This window comes from Larimichthys crocea, chromosome III (assembly GCF_000972845.2).
Source record: "Larimichthys crocea isolate SSNF chromosome III, L_crocea_2.0, whole genome shotgun sequence".
Classification (NCBI taxonomy): Eukaryota; Metazoa; Chordata; class Actinopteri; family Sciaenidae; genus Larimichthys; species Larimichthys crocea.
Window position 1 is genome coordinate 24,235,398 of NC_040013.1, and position 23,619 is coordinate 24,259,016.

The 23,619-nt window shown below is 40.4% G+C and overlaps 1 protein-coding gene across 2 annotated transcripts in view; it reads right to left on the reverse strand.

Annotated features, from left to right (window-relative positions):
- Positions 1 to 6,170: 6,170 nt before the first annotated feature.
- atrnl1a (attractin-like 1a) overlaps positions 6,171 to 23,619 on the reverse strand; it is a 241,016-nt gene continuing 223,567 nt past the window's right edge. For both annotated transcript variants that reach the window (XM_019263833.2, XM_019263831.2), the window contains 2 exons: positions 20,832 to 20,946; positions 6,171 to 7,949 (listed from right to left, as the gene is read on the reverse strand). In XM_019263833.2, the coding sequence (XP_019119378.1) occupies positions 7,828 to 7,949; positions 20,832 to 20,946 (237 nt within the window). In that variant the 3' untranslated portion in view covers positions 6,171 to 7,827. The remainder of the gene's footprint in view (positions 7,950 to 20,831; positions 20,947 to 23,619) is intronic.

Here is a 23,619-nt window from a genome sequence, read left to right on the forward strand (position 1 = left end):
TGATTTCTGGCTCAGGATTATAGTGTTTGTGTTGCAGGAGGCCACATAGACTAAATCCGAGTTGTTTTTAGATTGTTTGTGTAGATGTTGTACAGTTTCTTCTGGTCCTGTTGTTGGGATCTGTGCTTGTTATCTAATAAGCACCTTGACTTCAGCTTCAAGGTTCTTCAGGACAGGTAATACACATGAATAATAACCAGAATAAAACTGAACCAGACTCGTCTCCTCATCTGCTCCCACTCATAACAAGCCTCCTGATATTATATTTGGGTTATAGTTTATCAATACCAGAGCTCTATTCATTAATGGACAGTTTATAAGAGGAGGTCATAAAACTTCACATAAACACGTTGGGTTTCCTGACACCAGCATGAATTAACGTCTATTAATGCATCACGGGGGAATCGCTGTGCGACGCACTAAAAGTCCTGCGTGGCCAATTCGTGTCACGATGACAAATAGGTTATGAATGCTATTAGATGTGTTTGTCGTAATCATCTTCGGTTCTTTACTGTCATAGTTTAATTAGGCAGTTTGTTTACAGCTCTAATGACTGAACCATTCTGCTGTAAAACTGACAGTAACAGGGACAATGATGGGGTTAGTAATTTGGTTGGGTCAAATTATTTATATAATGTTTGATAACAGATAGAAACATATGAATACTATCATTTGTGGACTTAAAGGAGAAAGTTCTGGCGTTTAGTCTTATAAAAAAACCCAAATTAACAATGTATTTGTTTACTTCATGTTACACTACATGATTTAGCTTCATCGTTTCTTTAAGTTAAAGTTACTCCAACAACTCGTGGTAAAATAATACACACAAGATCGTCAACGAGGGCATCTATTCGTAAAATACTGCTCAACAAAATTTGGTCAAACTGCAGCAAAATAGTGAAATAAAAATGAGCGTAAAAAATGTTATGTCATATATTCACCAAGGTCATAATGTACTGGCATTAAGTGGAATTGTAACTTTTATAGTGTTATGTGCATGGCATACTCTGCCAGGGACCACAGATGGAAATTAGCATTACTATATCAATACATTTATTGCACACTGTTTTTTTTTAAATAAGCCAATAAATGAAAATTAAATTAGTCCTTAAAACATCCGCTATCTGTGGCTCTTCATGCTCATTGGTTCACATTGAAGACATTAATATTTTAAAAGGAGTCACAAATATATAGTTTAATAAAAAAAAGGCTCAGTAATTTCCCATAGCAGCAAAAATAAAGCAAATGGTGCATTTTGTTTGGACTATTTTCAGCGGTGGATGAATCCACATTTGGTGCCCTATTGAGTATTTGTGAGTGGGAGTCAACAGTGTGGCTTACTGATGTGTTCAACTGACACAGAGGAAGAAGATACATCAGACTTTGGATTCATTGACCAGTTTGGTAAGATGGTTTTTGTTGGTTTTGATCATTTCAGTCAGTCTTGGTCTTAAAGGTGAAGAAAACTGCAGTTCCTTGAAGCTCCACTTCAGACTGGCTACAGAACGAGTCTCCATAAGTCCCCATGTCCAAATGTCCAACTTCACAGCAGAAATAAACATGTTTACAGCCTGGTACAAAAAACAGTTTTGGTCTCTGTAGCTAATTTCCCCGTTTATGTCAATGAATCTTTAAAGAACTCACCTGTTCAAATTATATTAAGGCTTAAAGTTATGCAGGATTAACAGCATGGCCGATTTAATTAACAGGTGGGTGCTGTTTGAGCATCCGTTCAACCCACCTAAGGTCCACTGATTATCCACATTGATGTACAGATGAGGTGGCAGAAGCAGGACTACCAACATAATGGTGGCCAGAGCCACAGTTTGAGCTTTGAAATGACACCTGTGGGTGATGTCATAATATGCTGTCGCTGGTTAATGATGACCAAAGTGGCACATGGATTTAGATCCATTAAAAGTAGCCTTGTTGAATAACAGAACTGACCTATGACCCACAAGCCCTTGTTTATTTCTTACTGAGCTCAGTAAAAAATCCTAGCCTTAACATGGTTGAAAAACATTTGAATAACAGCTGAAATGAGACAAACACAGAATTCAATGAAACATTGGAACAGTGGTCTTTGTTTCTCTGAGGTTGTCATATGAAAAGGTTCTTTAAAAACGTCAAAGTAGACAGCGTGACACAAAGTGTTTCCTCCTGAATGAGGAAAATGTCAAAGGAGGAAACTGGTCACCTCGACCCGCCAGCTCACCCTGCTGCTGTCTCTGTGGTTACCGCTCACATAATCTAGACGATGCAGTGCGTCAACAGTTTCACTCCTTCTTTTTTATCCTTCACATCGTTGCACTTTGTGGCCGAGAGGAAACAAAAAGGGACCTCTTTGTTGGAGTAGAAGGCCACTTATGATGGAGCAATGCATGCTGGGATTGAGAAGAGGACGATGCTGACAGGGGTGACATTATTCACGGCGTCAAAGAGGCTGGCTGACTTGTTTGTGGTTTGGGTCTAGTGTATGTGTGAAGGGAGGCGGAGGACAGCAGTGTGCTTTGTAATCCTATGTCGGCCTCCCCCATCCTGGATGACTTGGTCACCCGTCCTGGGACTGTGGTCCAAATGACACACACCGCAAATGATGCATAATGGCATAAAGATTGAGGTCTGGAGGGGGCATCAATCGCAAGGTCATGGCTCAGCCGACCCCGAGTCCTCAACAAGAGGGAGGTAAGAGAAAGGGGAAGACCGAGGGGGTGAGAGAGTGGGAAGGAAGTGAGAAGGACAGCAGAGATGGAAAGACATTATTACAGTAGTGTCAAATGACAGGCAGACACCAATACAAAGCCTGTGTGTGTGTGTGTGTGTGTGTGTGTGTGTGTGTGTGTGTGCCAGGACACAAGTATCTAAAAACCGAGGCAGCGGTGACACTGGGTTGATTTTACTAATTTAATTAAGGATTCATTCCAGGCTAAATGTTATACTTATGTCTCAAATTTAGGCTTGAACTCATGCCAAATATCATCCTCCTGTTCGCTGAATGACATCTCTGTATGAATAGATGGAAACGAAAAGTTAATAGAGAGGACATCAACTGAACATTCCTACAAACTAAGGGTAGCGCCCCTCCTGTATCAAAATCTGGGAAAATATTCACTCGTTTCTAATTTATCTTGAGCAGAAATCAAATTAGTTATTGCTCACAAGTGAGTCGTAGGCACAGGCCGTATAAATAAGGATGTAGTATCTGTGATGTCACCCACAAGTATTGGAAGAAGCATCGTGAAGGTAGTCCATGTCCTGGCTAATCTATAAATGGGCAAAGACGTGGAACGTAGATGGACCAGAGGCAAATGATACCCGGGTGCTGAAACAAGTCACCTGTCAGTCGACGGGGAAATTAACCAGAGAGGTCAGCACCGCTTTTTGCACCAGGCTGTAGTTCTCCTGTGAAGTTGGACATTTTAACATGGGGACTTATGGAGATCGACTCGTTCTGTAGCCAGCCTCAAGTGGCCATTCGAGGAACAGCAGTTTTTGGCACTTCTGCCTTGGCTTCACCTCACAGGCCTGAAGGTTGCCGCTTGGTGTGATGAATTGTTAATGTAGCGTTATAGAGTTTGCATTGAAAACATGCTTAATGCTGAGAGCCGTTGTGACATGCTTGTGAACGAGGGTTTCTCCCAGAAGTCAAAGGCAAAAATATGTGGCACAAAATGCTCAGTGAACTTTGCCTCAAACAGACTTCATTGGACATGGGATTGGTGTGTCGGCACATGTGAACATGTGGCGTCATGTTAGAAATGTACAAGGCTCTTTGTCTCCATTTTCTACTCAAGGCTGATGACAGTAAAGCAGATGTTAAGGGTTTACAAAAAAATCCCCATGTAACGTCAATCTAACGGTGGCAGAATGTCATTAATTTGACAAGGCAGGATCCTTTTCTTCTCGGCCCCTTTGTATGTTTGCAGTCATTTGTGTGTTCAGGTATTGAGCCTCTTCCATTGACTTTACACTAAAAACACAAGCCCGCCTTTCATCCTCGGGACTGGTTTTTAAGCATCTTAGATCAGGATAAAAAGGAAAAGTGCACCATTTCCCGCTGCCTCTGACATGCAGGTATTGAACAGAGTGGAGATGCCAGCAGCCCACTTAATGCTAAATACTGCAGTCTTTTATCTTGAGGGGGAAAAAAAAAGAAAATACAGTGAGCTAAGAGCATAAAAAAAGAAGCACTTATCTCCTCCTGGTCACTAATGGTGGTGACAGTAGCAGCATTGACCTTAGGTAATGTTCAGAAGTTCCAAACGAGATTTTCAAAGTGAGTTAAAGGCAGAAGTCAGAAGAACTAGGTGTGAAAATAGTGTTCAATAATAAAGATGTATGCCGTTGTTAAAACACAGTGTAGCACATTTAATTTGGATGGGTTTCAAAAAGTGTATAGTCAGACGTTCAGTTTATTTTAAATCACTTCTGTGCTGAATAAAAGAAAATCTGAGCGGTATCAGAGTGACATTGGTTATGAGATGATAAGGTATTTTAAGGTAACAGAAGACATATGCAGATGATTACTGACATGAAAGCAGTGTTTACCCAGCTTTTTATTTACCACTACATCACTGACTGTGAAGGATTTTGAAATGCAGCCAGACAGCAGAGCGCCGCAGCCACGAGATCCTCCGCTGCTGTATGCCGGTTCTGCTGGTTATAGTCTCACATTTCCATAAAAGTGTCTAATTTGAGATCAGTGTCGTGAGATCACCTCAGCAATCCGGCCGTAATCCTTCATGATGGAGGACATAATCTGTGCGGCCTATTTTAAAAGCGCACAGCAGCTATTTGAAGCGATGCAGACATAAAAAGACTGGATTGATCTGGGTTTTTATTTTTTTTATGTGCGTATCTATAAACGACATCGGTATGTGGCACAGCAGTGTAAACAAGGTCCCACTGCACATAAAAGTATGAATATCTGCGCACCATACTGTAGCTGGACCATGAAAGCACACCTGGATCCAATGCAGCTATTATAATAAGTGTTGCTAGTTTAACCTGTGTTTGAGCAGAGAAAGCATCCAGTGTGATGAAAAAAGGGGCTCATTAAAATCAAAATGTTTAATTTTTCTAATGAGAATTAATGCGTTTTGGCTTGGGAGTCGACAGTTTAAGAGTTTTGTCCAAACTGGAAAGGGTTCATCTTTTGGGGAGCATGACTTGGACTTGGATTTGGATTCGGCTGCTTTGGATGGTTCCTCGGTACATGGGTGGAGTGTCACCGTGCACTGCAATCCTCACATGCTGGGTCTGCTGTTTCTCACATCTCTGAAGCACGAAATTTACTTGTTTTTTCTCTATTATGATAGTTAAATTGATTATTACTAAGTTTGATTAAAATGTAATGATGGATTTGATCTGTTAGTAACTTTATTTAAACATATACAACCAAGAAAAGTTTATTTCTAACCAAGTAGGCATAGAGGAGATAAAGTAAGGAATGGGGGAAACAGGGATAGTTTTATTTTTTTGAGCACACAACTAGAAATTGCTGATATAAGACACAAAGGCACAAGGCATCTGTTAACACATCTAAACGAGCCAAGTTTATATGCTTGTAAAACGGCAAAAATGTAAAACTCCAAGCTATATTTTAAATATATACCAAACACCGTTCTGAAATGCTTCCAGTGGAAGGTAAAGGAGTAACATTGGGGCCACAGTGCATAGTGCTGGTTAAGTTTGTTTTTTCATAATCAAAGAAGATTTTCTCTGGTTGTATTGATAGGTCAGGAGGTCAATTCAGGGGTCAAGCAGTTGGGATCATGAATCCAAACCTAATTTAGTGGTAATCCTACCAGTAGCTTATGACTGATTGTGGTTCAGAAAGACCAAGTCATGGACCAGTAGTACCATTCTTAGGCTCAGTTAATTGGCATAATTGAATGAGGCGCAGCATGTTTTTGATAATAATTAGTAACTGTCCTGTTATTATGCAAAGTGTAAATTAACTATTCATGTCATACATATGTTGCGCTCTCTGTTTGTCCATGCTGATCCAGTCTTTATGTAACTCTATCAGCGGTATCGAATGATAGAGTGTTGGCTGAGCTTGTCATCTGGCCCTCCTGACATCCTGAGAACACCGATCAATACCATCCCACAACACCAGAGGTAAGAATACACACACGGTACGTAGGGGTCAAATTACCATACGAAGAGGCATCAAAATGTTTTAATTGTAAATGTACAGATTTATGCTCATATGGACAGAAATGATGGTGGTGAGCTGCCATTTGTTAATAGAAGTCTCAACAACAAACTGGTGCAAAATTACATGAAAACAAAATGCCTGGCTGAAAACAAATCAGGCTCAATATGTTGACAATACATGTGCATACCTCTGCTGTCTATGTGCAGTAGGTAAAAAAAAAAAGACTTCACAATATTTAATGAAGGTTTAACACAATTGGTAGAAATTGCTAAAACGGGCAAAAAACTTTTTAATAACACATAAAACATATTTGGAAATGAAAACACTCTGAGGGTACAAGCACAAAAAAAGAATACTGCACAGACTTCCTGTGTAAAACCAATTATTTAGTTTTTTATATTTAAAAAAAAAATCCCTAGTGCATTTGCAAAACTTGCGAAATTGTTTGACGGTAATTTGCATAATTAATAAATATTACATAAGAAGATAAAAGTTTGTATCACAAATAAACACGTATGGCATTTACTGGAGGTCATGTGAAAAGATGTATAATGTATCTTCACAGTAATAAATGAATTAATAGACATATGAATACCATCAGTAGTATGTGTTTGATGATACCGACCTTGAGGTTACATCGCAGCCCAGAATAAACATTACATTTGGATGATCAGTTGCATAATATTATCCCACAGAGGGTCTTAATGTACTGGTAAAGCATTTCACTTATAGTGCATACAGACGTGTATAAGGCCCAAAGCTACAGATAACGGGCCATTTTCTGTTATACAGGACCTGAGCAGATATCAAAATGTAGAACTTCAGTTGGTGGTGCAGGGAAAAAACAAGAAATACATGTATTTCATAAAGAACACATTTCAATAGTTGCATCCAGATGTTCATAGCAAGATGTGGTTTTTCAACATCTCAACAGCAGTAGTCTTTAAAATTCCCAGGAGACCTTCGCCTCAAGCACATCCTTGTCACAGAACACCGCCCGCTGCAGTGTTTTTCATTGATCTAGTTAGGTCCATGTTGTTCTTTCCAGCGTTGCTCCTGGGGCTGACTTGAGTTTGTAAGTCAGGAGGACTTCATTTCAGCTCAGTTAATTTCAGTTCAATATCTCTCGCAGGAGCTCAAAGCCATTTAGTTTGGTTTATTGGTGTAAAACAAGTGTTTTTCTCTGTCAATGTGGCAGAGTGCATGACAGACAGACAGACGAGTAGAGCCCTGGAGATGTACAGCCACATGGAAGTGGGAAAAGTCTGCCAGCTCTCATTGTAAATTTCTAACCAAAGCTGTGGTGTAAAACATTCTCATAAAACTGCCATTCAGGTTTCCAATTGTTTGTTTTCCTGGCTCATCAGGACCAACATATACACACAAAGGGGAAAAAGGAGCATGTGGGTGAAGACGTTTTCCATCTGATTCAGGCAAGAAAGAGACCACAAGTACCATTTTTCCCAGATTTAGTGCCTGTTGATGAGACAGTGGATACATTTCCTCTCCTTCCAAGCCACTATCAAAGACCATTCAAATCCAATTTTGCAGGCTTCGCCTTTGTATACAATGTGTCCTTCTCTCTAAAGTTAATGAGAATATCTCCAGTGAAATTCCCCCGCGGACACAGCTGATATGTTGTTTCCTCATTGAGGGCATCCGTTTCATACACAGGTCCCTTGGTGGTGCACGTTGTGTTTGCGGTGCTTCAGACCCAGGCCTCTTTCTTTGAAATCCATCACTCGCTGTTGTGATGTATCCACCAGAGCACTGGCTATAGCAATACCTAGAAGCCCAGAGAGAAAAGAGAGTTAGGAGAGAAATATATAACACTCTGCTTTAGATCTATTATCATTCAGGGTGGATGTGACTAATAATATCATTAAAGTCTCAATATCGTTACAGATAATCCTTACTCATCCTGCTCCTCCTTACCTGATGTGTATATAAATGTATGATTTAGAAATATGACACAATGAACATATATGTTAAATATTAGTTGAAAAACTGTTTAAAAATTCTTCTGAATTTACACAATATGAATATGTATTTCTTAGCGGTAAATTGTGGAGTTCCACAAGGTTCTATTCTGGATCCCCTTTTGTTGTCTATGTATAAGAACTTATGTTACTGTACATTTTACAATATTCAATGAGAGGGATGTGCTTCACTGGTAGAATTAATCACCAAACCAGTGATGACATGCATAAATATACAACACTAAAAGACTCTGTAAGCTAGACACTACTTAAAACATTCTCTTTGATAGTATAATTTTATCGTAGTTGTGAATCAAATTTGTTTCTTCTAGTTCTGGCTGTCTAGTTGATGCGAAGAAACTAAAATAAGTGAATAGAATTATTATTGATCTTTTTAGAGCCACAGAAAAGAATAGAGTGAAGTAAATGGAAGTGAAAACCATCATCAACCAAACAAGCAAAAGCCTCGGACAGCGTGACAGTTGAAGACACATCATCCTACCAGCAGACACCTCAGCACGACATCCAGGAAACATTTTATCAACATCTCTCAAGCCGGTGTTGTCATGTTTCAGCAGAAGACAAGTGGTCTAACGCTGAAGCTACTGAAGCGAATCTCCCACCATCCTGTCTCTTTCACCATCCACCCAGATGTCATACCTCTTTCAAAACAACTTCTATATCTGATGTTTGACTCGTCCACCACAGCAGGGCTTACAGGGAGCAGGCCGGATGCACCAAGGCATCAGATGCCTCGAAGCATTGTTTTACCGTGGCAGTAGCTGCTGTTGTTAATGTGGATTTAGAGTCATGGCAGCTCTTGCGAGTGCAGCTCGTCCTGTCTTTCCCTCCCGACAACCGTGGGCTTGACAATGCATGGTCATTACGACAAGAGCTCAATCTGCCTGCATGCAGGAGCCAAATAAACAAAACAGGCAAACAGTGGAGGGAATCTGCTGCGCTCTTGATATGATTTGGATGCAGGATGTTTTCAGCATTTCACACTCAAGTGATTCTTGGGATTTTTATTTTTTTTTTAGTGGGTGGAAAGGGGAAAGCCGATTACACAGTTGCTCGGTGTGTGCCTGTAAGTGTGTGTGTGTACGTGACCCTGCAGGTTTAATGTGTCTGACTGTGGGTAGCTGTGTGCACACACCTGTCCACATACATATTTTGCAAAGTTCTGACACAGCAAGCCACAGACGGATATGGCAGACAACGGTGCTCTCTCTCCATCCAAAACGATGGAGAGAAGGTGATTGGGTAGCAGCACCTGGTTTGCTGGAATACAGCTCATTACTGCTGTTTGTTTCACTTTGGCAATGGCTCTGTAGGTGTGTGTTTGTTTTGGCTACCAGAGACAATACCTTTAGATTTAACTTTTTGGTGCTATTGTGATTTATGATTTAGTCCAAATGTCATTAGTGCTTATTTGCAGAACTTCTGTCTATTTCAGGAGTAAACACACCTCTGAAATAGTTGGTGCAGTCGCCACTTTACTTCTATGCCACTTCAATACTGAGTGTTATTTTTTAATTTAAGTAACCATGGGAGCAGTTTGCATTTTAAAATGCTAACTAAAAGAAGTTAATAGATTTATTCCAGTATTCTTTAGACTCAGTATATTATATGTACGACTACTTTTAGAATAACCAAAAAAGTTTTTTTTGGAAAACTTGAATCTGACTTGAACTTCTGGTTCAGTATTTTTAAAATTCTGGCTACGGCTTCTAGTTTCTTTAAGCATAGAAAAAAATATAATTGGTAAAAGCTAAGAGAATAATTCATGCACAATGCCTATTTGACAATGTACTATTTTTTTTTTACCCACATGACAGTAACAGAGTATCTTTGAGTTTTGGAGTGCTGGATGAACAAAACAAGACATTTTAATGTGTCAGTTTCAGCTCTGGGAAATTGTGATGGCCACACTTTTATCTGTGGTTTTATACAGACTTGATTGATTGTTCACAAATGTTCATCAAAGCCCTACAATTGTGAAAACAACTTCATTCAAATGCGTGATGGAAGATGAATGGATTCGTGCAGCACTAAAATTGAGCTTTCATTTTATGAACTGGTAGTTTTATTGCGTTAGAAAATATAAACTTACTTTTGTCGTATTATGTTTGTTTTCTGTTATACAGTACATAACCCATACTTTCTTTCTATGTAGATTTATGACATAATCAAAACTAGGTTTGATAAATACAAAAAAAAATAAATAAATAAAGGGCTTGTGATTAAATCTCCTCCAGTCAAATGAAAAAGAAGTTTATGAAATGATTGACAGGTGACAAAAAGGAAAAAAGACTGGGGTCATATCAAAGAAGGAAATGACATTTCAGACAAGATCTAACTTAATCTTCTGTAATCAAACAGACAGCTGTCTGTAAACAGATTCCTTTTATGAGAAAGACTCGAGGCCAAGACAGATGCTATGCCACCAGATATCTCACATTGCTAAAATCACCTACAAGGAGCCTCAAACCAATAACCCATCTGTCAGAACATGGTGATCTCAAACCACAGCGAGCCACCCAAAGAGGGAACACAAAGACTGGGAAAAGTTCAAGTACAAAGAAAGATACTAATTCGTTTCTAATGTGACATCAGAATATTCTCTCTTCAAAATAACTTTCACCTTTGACAAATTGCCATAATAATTGTGTTGATTTTTCTGGGTGAACACACACATCTCCATTTGCGAAATTAAATTGGTCAAAAGTAATCAAATCATGCTGCAGGTGAGTGCAAGTGCTCATTTGCTGCCGTGGCGACCGGCCGCGTTAATGTGATTGTTTTGTCAGGTGAGTTGACGCGTCATTAACCCCCTCTTACACCCCACCCCTCATCCTGATAGACAAATGGGGTTATTAGCGAGAGACGAAATTCCCCAGGAAGACACATTGGCACAGGTCTAATGTGGAAAACTGGAACTGCAGCTGGAAAACATCTGCGACAGGAGGAGCCCTCTCACTAACCCGGTGACAAACCCAACAGCCAGGCCCTCCTCTCCCTCTAAACATCAAAGCCTGGCTTCTCACCCTCAATGAAGGCACCAGGGATGGTTGCCTGCTTAGGATCCAGTATAATAGTAAACAGAAAATATCACAGCAGCTTCTTTTTCCATGAGGCGAAGGAAAATCAAAGTCAGTCAAACAGTAGCACATTGATATTCAAATATTTATGCATCTGTGAGGCACTGATTTCAGGTTTTAAAAGACCAGCAAACATGACGCACAACTACGACTGCTTTGATGTTCCCGTGTATGATTCAGGTTTGATCCTGACTAACTAGGGTGCCTTTCATTAATAGTACATGGCAGTGTCTGGCAAAACCTTTCTTTATGCTCGTTTGAAGAATGCAGGATGAAAACTATCTCCAAATTACCTGAAATTTCTTTTTTTAAATTATATCTGGGCAAAGAGGACGACGAAAAAGTGGAAAGAAAACTCCAAAAAGTCAAGGCACATACTTTGTGGTAAACACACTGTAGCTTTGAAGTTGTGATTTATGTGGCTACATCGTTAAAAGACAGCTGCACACCTATGATACGATGGTCCTCATCAGGGTCCTGACCTTGCCTTGACTTTTCTTTCCCGTTTTTTTATATATATATTTTTTAATTTATCTGATCAAATTTGTCAGTAAGACCTTGAATTGTCTCACTTGGTCCTCATACGTTTTTTAAACTGGTCCATCAATCATTTTAATAGCAGCTTCTGCTGTGTTTTTTTTTTCTTTTTTCTTTTAAATGGCAGGTTTTGGGACAAAACTCTACCGCAAAGGACAAGCGCCAAACACAAAGGCAAAACAACAAATACGGTAAGAACAGTGGCTCGATATGATCAAATCTTTATGTCCACATAATAAATACATGAGCTGCCCGAGAGTAAATACCACTGAGTATTTGACTAAAAGTCAACAAGCAGACAGATGAAGGAGGAGAGTCCATCTCAGTGGGGTGGATGGTTTCAAAGACAGAGAGGATCAAAGTATCGGAGATCTATTCCGGGTCAATGGAGCTGAGTTTCAGAGCGCTGCCCTCCGATTCCTGTCAAGCAGCTATCCAGTCAGACACCCAGAGGGAGACAGTGGGACACGAGGAGGAGGGTTTGAGGAGGTCGATGCAGAGAGAGAAAGAAAAGGACACTGGTGCTATAGCGATGCTTACAGGCCAGTAGTCACAGTCTGAGACTGTCTGAGGGAGGCTTGGGAAGAGGAATAGAAAATTGATGTATAATATATGGGAAAATACCCTTAACAGACTATTAAATGAGGAGAGAAATACATATTTTGTCTGTGTGTGTAAAGTCCAGGATGTCTTAAGCCTAGCTCAAAACAAAGACTAGAAGCAGATGGAAAATGCATCATCCCCAACTCCAAAACCATCTTTATAACATGCATATTGCCAAAAAGTCCATAATGCCCAAAGTTATCACCTGTGTTTTTATACAAACTGTAATACCAACGTGTAAATCTGGGAAACAAACTACTGTAAAACAGGACCATTGAGATGCACCCAGCAGCAATGCTAACTGCACTTAAACTAATATGTCTCATGTTTTGTTTTGTATTTCTACATGTTAAACTGAGGTGGACGATATGGCCAAAAAAAATCACATCCTAGTCTGTTTAATCTCAATCATGAGTGCCGATCTAAACTGTGATCTTCTTTGCTAACTTTTAAAGATTTAAAACACCAACGAATTTCTCCATTTGCACCATTAAAACACAGTACCGCTTTAAATAAAAGTCTTGAAGTACTTATAACTCAACTGGCTTGTAGTAATTAGTCCGATCAGCACAGCCATCTAGTTGGCTACATGACTCCATTGGTGTTGATGCATTGACGTTTTAATGGAATGTGTTTTACGATGGCCCAACCATTCACAAAATTAATTTTAAAATTGTGAAAATAAATATTCATATTCAAAAGTTGTTCTATACATTATCCTAATGCAAATGTTGACAGAAGGTAGGGTTATCAGGGTTGACTAAGCAACATTTGTACTGCAACTGTACACAGTTATCATATACTACTATATATGCTAATACTTTGTTTTATGTAATTTAACCAAAACAAATATATATATTTAAAACTAAGAAAGGCTACATTCATTAACTAAACCAAGTGTTTCATGCTATATCTTTTTTTATAGTTATGTCCATTTATGTTTTAATGCAAATGACCAGAATCAATTTCTTGAGGAGGGATATTAAATTGAACTTCCTTCCTTTAGGAAGATGGCCAAAGTGTGAATGATACAGCAAAAGGCTGAAGATGCTTTGTCAGGACTGGGAGAGAGAGGAGGGAGGGCAGTAGAGTGAATAGGAAGGCAACAAAGACAGAAATAAACAAAGCTGAACCTGATGAACGGAACAAAAAAAACGATCAATTCAGATGAGGAGACATATTTTCCATCCACCTGTTGTTATGCACATGTTCAGTTTGTGGAAACGCCAACGCTTTGAAAAAATAGCCACAAAGAAGCTTTTACGTTTGGCCAAGGTAGAAAAGTTGCTATATTAACAAAGACTGACAGGTTATTGGGCTACACCTTGACACTTTGGTATCTGCTTCTTCTTCTACTGAAACTAAAACTTTCATGTCATGCTCACCGTTACTGGCCTTCACTCCATCAGAAAGCCCATAAAATAAAAGAAGAGAAAAAAAGGTGGAGGTGCGAGGGATGGAAGTAACCGCAACATCGCTGGTTCAAGTTCAGATGGACACCCTATGTTGCTTGTCAAGCCCCTCTGTCAACATAGCAGCTCATAAAAAACACAAGCAAGGCTCAGGAGATGAGAAACAAATGCCGTCTTAGGTCAGAAGCATCAGTAAAATGCTTCGTTCAAATTTCATTTTGCTTAAATGGAATCTGTTTCTTCATATAGTGGCAATCAGATTCAATTTCTGGGCAACTTTCAGGCAAATATTTAGACGAAGGAAGAGTTCAGAATAGAAGATTAAAGTGAGAAAATAATGGAAGGGGAGAGATGAGAGTTATTCTATTTCATTTCGACTCCTCAGTTTGTTTTGAGGAAAGCCGGCGTGGATTTATTAGAGCATAACCGTAAGGACTTATCATCTCAGTGTTGCTGCAGCAACATGCAAATCTGGTTTTAGTTTTCCACTTATTCAACAACTTCTTCAATCCCTTATCTCCTTCTCCCTCCCGATACATCTTCAACCTTCTACCTGTTTTCCCTCAAGTATTTTTAATGTATCAGACGCTTTATTGAACTTCTCATCCCTTTAATACTTTCTCTCATGCTGCTCTTTCTATTTTTACCCAAGGAAGACTTTCAACATCTTACAGTACCTGTATTTTTCTTTTCCCTTTTACCCTCCCTCTCTGTCTGATATTCCTGGCTTTATCTCTGCTGCTGAATAGGCAGATTAGCAAAGGAAAAAGGTGGCTGCCGTGCCTCTGTCTCTATTGACCCACTATCTAAACTCCAGAGAGAGAGAAAGAAGCTGAGAAGGAAACATAACCCACAGTCTTTCTCTTCTTCAGCAACTCCACTGCACCTCACTGAGAATCTGTGCAGCCTGGTAAATCCATTAACCACTGATTGCGTCCCGTTTTTATACGAAACGACTGCAGCCGCGGGAGGCCACAAGCATAAAGAGGTAAAAACTGACGGGAGAAACGAAACAGAGGCTGTGGAGATGGAAGAGTGGTGACTCGAGCAAAAAAAATAAGAGCTCCTTCAGTCTTTTTCCTCCTGCTTTTTCAGGACACTGTGACTTTGAATCAGTCAAAACACTCACTCAATGGTCAAGCTGTTCCTCTCCTGTGCGAGTCACTCGCGGAGGCAATTTGGCTGACAACAGCGACCCGAGCAGTACTCAAATGCCTTTTCCCCATGAGGGAGCACCGGTTTTTGTCATACCTTTTTACCCTCACCCTCCCCATGAAGGAAAGTCATTTCGGCCACTTGTGTCCAGAGTGTTTTGCTCACTACCAAAAACTCATGGCTATAGGTGAGGGGAAGAACGTGGACTGACAGGTAAATTCTTTCAGGTTGTGCTTCCTCTTCATTCATCATGACAGTCAATAACTTCCACATCACTGCTGGTGCTAAACCGGCGTACATGTCAATCATCGCTTTGTTTCAAGGCCTACAAGCTCCACACCAGTCAGTCGAACCGATGATGGAAGAACACCTTAAAGACCCGAACTAGTTCTGGTTGACTTGAGGTAAGAACACACTGCACTATCTTCAGTCGCCATAACTGTAGGATACAACAGAGGTACTGTGTAGTGGGAATGTTTCAGTCCCATGATTGAATCTGATTAAATCATTTTTCTGGAGCATGGATGTTGACAGGCGTTTTATGATGCAATGCAGCCTGTTAGCCCATGGCAACTTCTACTACCTACACATGACTTTACAAAGACAACAGTAGGCCTATGTGATTTGATCCCAACTGTATGCTGTTGGTATGTTTTGCCCTTAAATCATCCAGTAAAGGTTGGCACAAAAGCATAAACCAGGTACCAAAACATGCACTTTTATCCCACAATGCCACACTTTTAGTCTGCGGTCTGAAGAAAAAAAGAGCTCCAGAGTAATACAGAAGGACAAGAAGAACAAAAAAGACAGAAGAGCAGCTAAGAATCTATAAATTTTAAGGCTGGTGCATGCAGTCTTTCTTTGAAAACCAACATTGGCGTTTTTCTATTTTTCTCCCTGCTTACATATGAAGGGTCAGTTAATGGTAACACCTCAGGGGAGCAGAGCAAAGGAGGACAAGAAGAAAACAAAGAGAAGAAAGGGAAAGACCGTGCGAGGCAAGGCAACCCAAAATAGGCTCGCTCATCGAGGATTCCTCTTGAAGTGTCTCCCGCCGAGGGGTGGGCGGGGCTCGCCTGCAGTGGCTTCACGTTCGTACATCCTAACATCAATGGAGGACTGCTGTCCGACCCTTTGCGGAGAGCCTCTCTGGGGAGTGGAGGGGTGGGAGGATGGAGGGAGGAGAGAAGTGAAAGACTGGGGGAGTGATCATGGGTGGGCGATTTCTACTTTTTAAAAAATTTTTTGGCCCTTGGTGTTTTTCAAATTGTATCATATGTGTTTACATGTACGTCATTGCTTGTGTTTATACGTGGGTTCTTTTTGATCATGACTGACTCTTGGATCGCCATACAGACAACCAATCGACTCAAGGCTTCAAACGCTGCTAACGACGACAGCTATTTCATTGATTTAATGAGAAGAGTCTGGACATCCCCCAGAGAGCAGCCTGACTAGAAGTGCTGAGCCTCTTATTGGCCTAATTTCCTGAAAATGACTTCAAAACATCACGTTGTGTGAGGCGATGAAGACAAAAACAACCTGTGAAGTAACAGTTCCTTTACTGCCAAATGAAGTCCTGCTATTTAAATGCCCGTAAATGCTTTTAGTTCTGCGATGTGACCTAAATCTAATAGTTCCCAATAGTGTTGGGTTCAAGTTTGGTTCATTTCAACTGTAATTCCTCAGTAAGTTTGTCTCTTTCTCTCTCTGACTCATCTGCATTAACTGTCAAGTATTTACTTGTGGGTAGAGGGAGACTTGAGTGTAGCCAATAAGATGCATTAGACTGAGGAGCATAAGATCAGTACTGGATGGAATAAAGCATAACTATAGCTCCTGGCTCCAGTTTAGGGTTGAATTTTTTTATATAAATATGGACAGCTGTACATTTCTTAATGACATTATTCATGATCAAAAACTAGCAGGTCGACAACCAAAGCAATTGCAACACAAGACACAGCAACCAGCTAATAATACCCACAAGACCAACAGCAAGTATCCAAGCTCGCTGTCTGTTTTTCAGACTTTTATTTAATGACACAAAGTCAGCCCCAGATTTACTTCTGCTTTTACTTATTATTTTAAGATTCTTATTCGGTCTCTAAACCTCTACTGTGTCCAGATACACTGCCTGGTTCTAGCACACCACCAGCTCGACTCCCCTCGCCCCTTCATCCGAAACCTCCTCCTCCTCCCTGTGGCCCAAAATAAATACCAACAATCTGCCGGAGCTTGGGTCTCCCAGTCCGGTCAGCACGGACTGAGCTAACTAGCTGAGTGGTTAACTTAACTTCAGCAGCAGGTGAAAGCTTTCTGTCCATCAAGAAACTCACTGAGAGCTGACGTGGAATAGCTGAAGCACAAGTCAGTCACATAGTTGGTAGTTCTGCACTTCTCCCAACCTGGAGCTCAAAGTTACAAAGCTCTAATTTCAGAAACTCAGTTATTTTATTATTGGTTTTAATCTTTAATATTGGTTTCATTCATATTAAAATATCTGAGCAAGTCTTAATTTAACAAATAACTTTGAAGCAAAGTAGATCTAAGACTTCTTCAAGTCCAATCAGTAAGATGGATGTGAAGTAAAGGACCTATGTGACCTCCATTATGGGCATCACAGTTAAAATGTTACAAAAATGAAATTAAGGCATTGATTAGCTCACTGCATTTAAAAAGCTGCTCAATGTCTCTTTTGAACCTTTAACCGAACAGTTAGTGAAGGTCTCCAAATCTGTCTGCTCAGCGCAGCAGACAATGGCACGATTTAAAAAGGTAGGAATACGTTTGGTCATTGTTCCTATTGTTAATATTTGACTAAGTCTGAGCTGCAGCTTCACCACATAGAGCAACAAAGCAGGAACGTAGGCTGTCGTGATCGCACAGGGTTCTAGACAATTAACTAGTTTGTGTTGCTCTTGTCTTGTTGTAAAGGAAAATTACCAATAGGAACAATCGGCAAAACTATTCACACCATTCACATCTACACCCCCCGTGACCTTTTATAACAGTCACAGTGTGTAAGTCGCCATCCAGATTTAAAACCAGGTTTTTATCATTCAGCTCAACATAAAGTGGAGATTTGCTATCTGCTTTATTTCCATACAATTTCTTGGACACTTCTATCCATTTACTGTTCTTTCAGTTTCCCCTAATGCACTTATTACCATTAACCTCTCTAGGATTTTTGAAATTACCTCTGGGTGTAGCAAAGCCTTTACTTTCTCTCCCTGACACTTTTCATTACCTTTCCGCTCCTCCCTATTAGACTACAGTAACCGTTGCCACGTTGTAAAGGCTTCGACGTAAAGCTCCTTCTCGCTTGACAAAAAAACGCTTGCATGCAAAGTGCTTTATTTTGCGTCTGCTCTGCTCGTTTTCTTTGTCAGGGAACCGGTCTTGTTGACTGCTTTGCTTCCTGCATGGAGGAACAGTCTTTTCACACCTGCTCCAGTTACAGTCCACTTTATAGAGACCGAAACTACCAACAGACAAACTTGACAGCAGTGAGAAATAGGAGCAGGGGGAAAAAAAAAAGAGAGAGAGAGACTACAGGTATTCGTGTGAGCAGAGGAGAGGTCGAATGAGGTGGAAGATGAGCTGGAGGGAGAGAAGATTGGCCTATTGCTGACGGTGCGTAAAGCTCTGGGCCTTGGTCAGGTCTGTGAGGAAGTGCTGCTGTCTTTTCAGTGATTTCTACAGCAGTGTGGTGGTCGGCGCTGCAGCGAGTGGGGGATATCGCATGTCATCCGTCTATAGCGGCAACGTGAGCTCAGACTGTGGAAAGTCAGGATGTCTCATTCAGGGGAACAATTGATCCAACAGTATGTGTTGGAGAGAAACCAGGCAGGTCTAAACCGCATCAGACCTTCTTTAAAAAAAAGGTGGAGTTATGTCAAGAGTTTTTCTGAATAATTCATCATATCACTGTGGAAAAACATGCTGATGCTAAATATAAGTCACAATATAGAAACATTGTGATTTGAACCATATGCTCTAAATTGTTGATCTGCCAGAGTCATCTAGTTGCTGCTTTCCTGTGTCGTTTTTCAGCTCTCTGCATGAGTTACATAGCATTTCCTACAAAGCCGCCATGCAACAGTAAAATCACAAATGAGAACAGAAAGCAGCTGGCATTATCTTTAAGAAGCACAAGTTCCAGATCATTTCGATTCGTTGATTAACTGTAAGTATAGAACATTTCATAAGATTGTGAAGAAAATGCCTCAATTTTCCAGAGCAAGGATATAAAAACATAAGCAAAAACGATCTGAAGCTAGAAGCGAGTCATTTTCTGACAATCGACAAATCGTTTGAGCGTCAAACATCTCTGGATGAATCTGGATGTTAAGGGCTTTGCTCATAAGGCAGTGTAAGGAGAGAGAGCATCGCTTCCTGTGAAACGTCTTTGAATAAATAAATGTTTTGGGGATCGTTTCTGTCAAATGCACTCGTACAACAAAGCACTTTTTCAGTGCCGTCAAAGAGGAATGATGGATGCTGCACCACATTTTTGATTTTCCTGACATTCAGCGGATGTTGTTTAAGTACACAGACCCTCCCAACAAGCACTATTTGGGTGTTACAACAAATCAGTTGAAATGACGTTTTACTTTTGTATTGATTGACCTGCCTCTTATTGAAATATTGATTTTTAAATGATTTTTATGGTTCAGTGATTCTCAAGACATCCACTAAAGATTATCTTCCGATAACAACAAACAGTCCAGAACAGAATAAACAGACAAATACAAACATTTACATATAAGCTGTATGACTCAGTAATCTCAGTGACGTACTGAGTAATCCTGCTGGACTGAACATGATATGATTCATGTGATAAACTAAGATCCTTCCCCTAAATTTCTGTTGCCATAAAATTTAAATTAATGGACAGATTCTGGCTCATATTCAGACCAGAGTTCTGCATTTACATTTTAGGAATTAAACTGGTTGCATGTGACCTGTTGGACCATAAAGACAGCCCTCTACACTATTAAGAAAACCCTGTTGCTCTGCAGCATGGCTGCAAAACATCAAAAACCACTTTTGATGATGCCTCAGATGCCATCATGTTTTACTGTTTACTCTGCTTGTGTTTAAACTGCCAGCGCCTGTTTTACATGAGAGTCGATGGGAATCCGCCGCGAGGCAAACAAGAAGCCTCGCTCGCTGCATCTGGAGCCTTTTTTTTAGACGTCGTTGAGCTGCTGAAAGCGGCTCCAGCTTGTAAAACCATCACAAATGGTGTGGACCGTTTTTTGTGAGCCTACGGTTGACGAAGATGTGGGATTTCATAGATCGGAGACAGCTGACTGTTTACAACAAGAGCGACAATCAAATGAAATTGGAGGAATCACCAGTAGGAGAGTTTGTTACACTTCATCATAAAAAATCACATTTGCCATGCCGGCTAAGTGTCCGACAGTTGGAAATAAATAACTGTCTGCTGATAGTGGCAGCTACTGCAGCTGGTCATTATGCACGACATTGACTTTTCAGATTATCAGCACAAAATATGATTGAGGCAGCGTTTTGTTTTCCCTTATAAAAAGCAAAATATTGTGCACCACCTTACTGGACAATAAAAAAAACGTCAAATTAGAAGGCAATCCCTCCTCACAAACACAACACTGCAGAAGTAATTTAGGGAAATTATGGCAAGAAATAAATTCAGAACTATGCTGATGAAAAGAAAATGTGCAATAGCACAACCAATATATCGATGTCGTTGGTAAATTGCCAGTCTGCGGAAATGATTTGATTGGAAATTTTGGCATGGATGCAAATATCAGGCAATTACAAGCTGTAATTCTTTTTCTATAAACACATTCTATATGTCGTTTACTTGTCTGTTCGTGTGTGTTCGTGTGAATCATACCAGACTGTCCGGGTGGAGGTATTCCAGACGGGACTCTGGGCAGATACAGCAGCACCGTCAGAACACCTGCTCTGCTCCCCCAACATGGCTCCATGGCTATGGGCTTCGGCACCGCCTGCACACACAAAACACAGGATAAACAAACCGGTACACATTAGAAAGACAAGAGACATATTCTAGCATAGCTTGCATTGTAGTAAACATCATGTATGTGTATTGACAATCCTCTCAGACTATGTGAGAACAGATGCCAGCAGCACTAGGAGGAGTGTGTTTGTATATAGGCAGCTAGAAGGTGTATGTGAAGGATGTTGCAGACACCCAAACACCCAGAGCTAATGCTGTACTATCCAGATCCCTGCTGCCACCTCCCCCATGATCAAAGCTTCCAGCTGGGGAAAGTCAGTCGACTGGCAGCCTGTGGAGCTCCGCCTGCTGTGCAGCTAATGCAGACAGGTAGGAGATCATTCTGTCTGCCTCTCTCCAGGTAAGTGTGCAAACACACACACACACATTTAGATATCAAGCCGTCACATTCGTTCAGCTGCACACATGCAGGTTTTCTGAGACAACACATGATTGCAGCTTTTTTTATTCATAGAAATCATATCTAAACCAAAGACACAAGCAAAAGCTCCAACAAACATGTTTTTTTTGTGTGTGTGTATTTGTGCAGCTTACTGAAAAACTTGGTGATGTTATGTTTCCAAATGTTTTCTTGCAGCAGAACATCTGTACTCAAACGAGTCTGTTTTGTGCCAACGACGACACAGAAGAACTGAAAGTCAGTTCATGAGAATGGAATATATTTAAAAATAAAAATGAGCTTCATCCTGACACTATGAAAACCATCCTGCTGTACAGTCCCCTTTGGGACTGATACTATACTGTATATATATGTACTGAGTCATGCTGTCTGTACAATAATATTTAATGGCTGGGATAGTGTTTCCTTACATCTGAACACACAACAAGGAGGAGAGTCATGGAGTTATTGATCAGGTTTGACTCCTCTGCCACCGTGTACCACAAAGGTCACAGAGATAGACCCCGTTCATTACTGTGGTCTGTGGGGAAATACGACACACACACACACACAGTATGTATGTACATAAAGAGATCACACACCAGCCCACTCGTCCATATTTTATCCATCTCCCTGACTCCACTGTTCCTCTCTCTCCTCCGATTCTTCCTCTCGGCTCTGAGTGACGGGCGTATCTGTCAGTTCGTGTGACAACTGTAAGCCTCACACGACACGTACACTTTGGGAATTTCTCGTTGACGTGACAAATCGGAATAACAGTCACACAAGCAGTAGCCGCGTTGCCGCTGCTGCTTGTGTGACAGTTGAACAGACAGTCACCGGGGCTTTCCCAGATATGAATACAAAAAATATGATGTGCTTATGTGTGGTTATTGTGCATCTGACTATGAAGCATAAACTCAATCAACTCTGTCTCCTAGGAAATGTGTGCATATAGTAAAAAATCATTTACCCAACATGAGGTTCAAAGGAAATTTAACTGCTGCCTAGAAAATGGAAGTGTTACTGTCCCGTACTGTACACAGGATTTTTAAATATTCAACCAAGACGATGCTCTTTCCCTAACTATAGCCACATGCCTAAACATAACTATGACAAACCTAGAAGCAGTTATTGTAGAAAGACCAGAAATAAGCAATTTTTTTCACATATTTGTCAGCCTGGACCCTATTTTCCCATGTTGTTGTGTCTGATAGGGTGACTAATAGGGACAAGAATTTTTGAAATTGGTCTAGTAGTGAATGAGAGCGCTGCAGCTGGCAGAAGAAAAAAAACGGCTGCAGTGTATCCTTACTGGCAATTGCACATACAGTACATCCACTAAAAGAGACCAAGTGACACCATTATACGCATATTATCTAAATATTCTTGCTCGATCCTGGACCAGTTTGAAAAAATTGTCGACCTCATTAGACACTTAGACACAAAAACAAAGGAAAATATTAGCCAGGTGGTAAAAGTTAGCCTTGTAAATAAATTCAATGTCTTTTTTTTTTTGTTTAAGATTTTTTTTTGACCTTTTATGCCTTTATTGATAGTACAGCTGAAGATAGACAGGAAGCAGGGGGCAGAGAGAGGGGGAGTGACACGCAGTAAATTAGCCGTCCGATGCGGGATTCGAACCGGGGCCAGCTGCAGCGAGGACTACAGCCTCCACACACGGGGCGGCCGCTGAACAATTAGGCCTTTTTATCTGTTCTGATGAAAAGTTTTCAGATATTTATGCAGATTTGAGCAAACAAATCTGCACAAAAATCTGAAAACTTTCAGTCTTCAAGCCAAAAAAAACCCAAAAACAATCATTGGGTTTGTTGGTCTACAGCTCCAGCTCCTCAGTTATATCTGATTCTGGATGAGGGCTGTTTCTTTCTCTCTCTCTCTTTCATTGTTGTGAATAAAAAATCACAATGTGATCAAAATGTTTCATTCCCACTGCATTGCCATCTGTTTTTTTTCCCCCTCATTTTCTTTTCTGAAAAACAAACAACACTGAACACACTTTTGGTCCCACAGTAAAATATCGCGTTAGAAATTTGGGCAGCTCGCAGCACAACTCTGTCAAACTACATAAACATGAAGCAGGTGACCGTGGCGAAAAAGACCATCTGTGTTCAGTAATTGTAAATAAAGGTTTACAGCAACAAAACAGCCAGCCGAATATTTCATTTGTAAAGGGTGACTCTTCAATCTACATATTAAAAAAAAAAAAAAAGGCAGCAGGCATTTATGCAAAGCAACTAG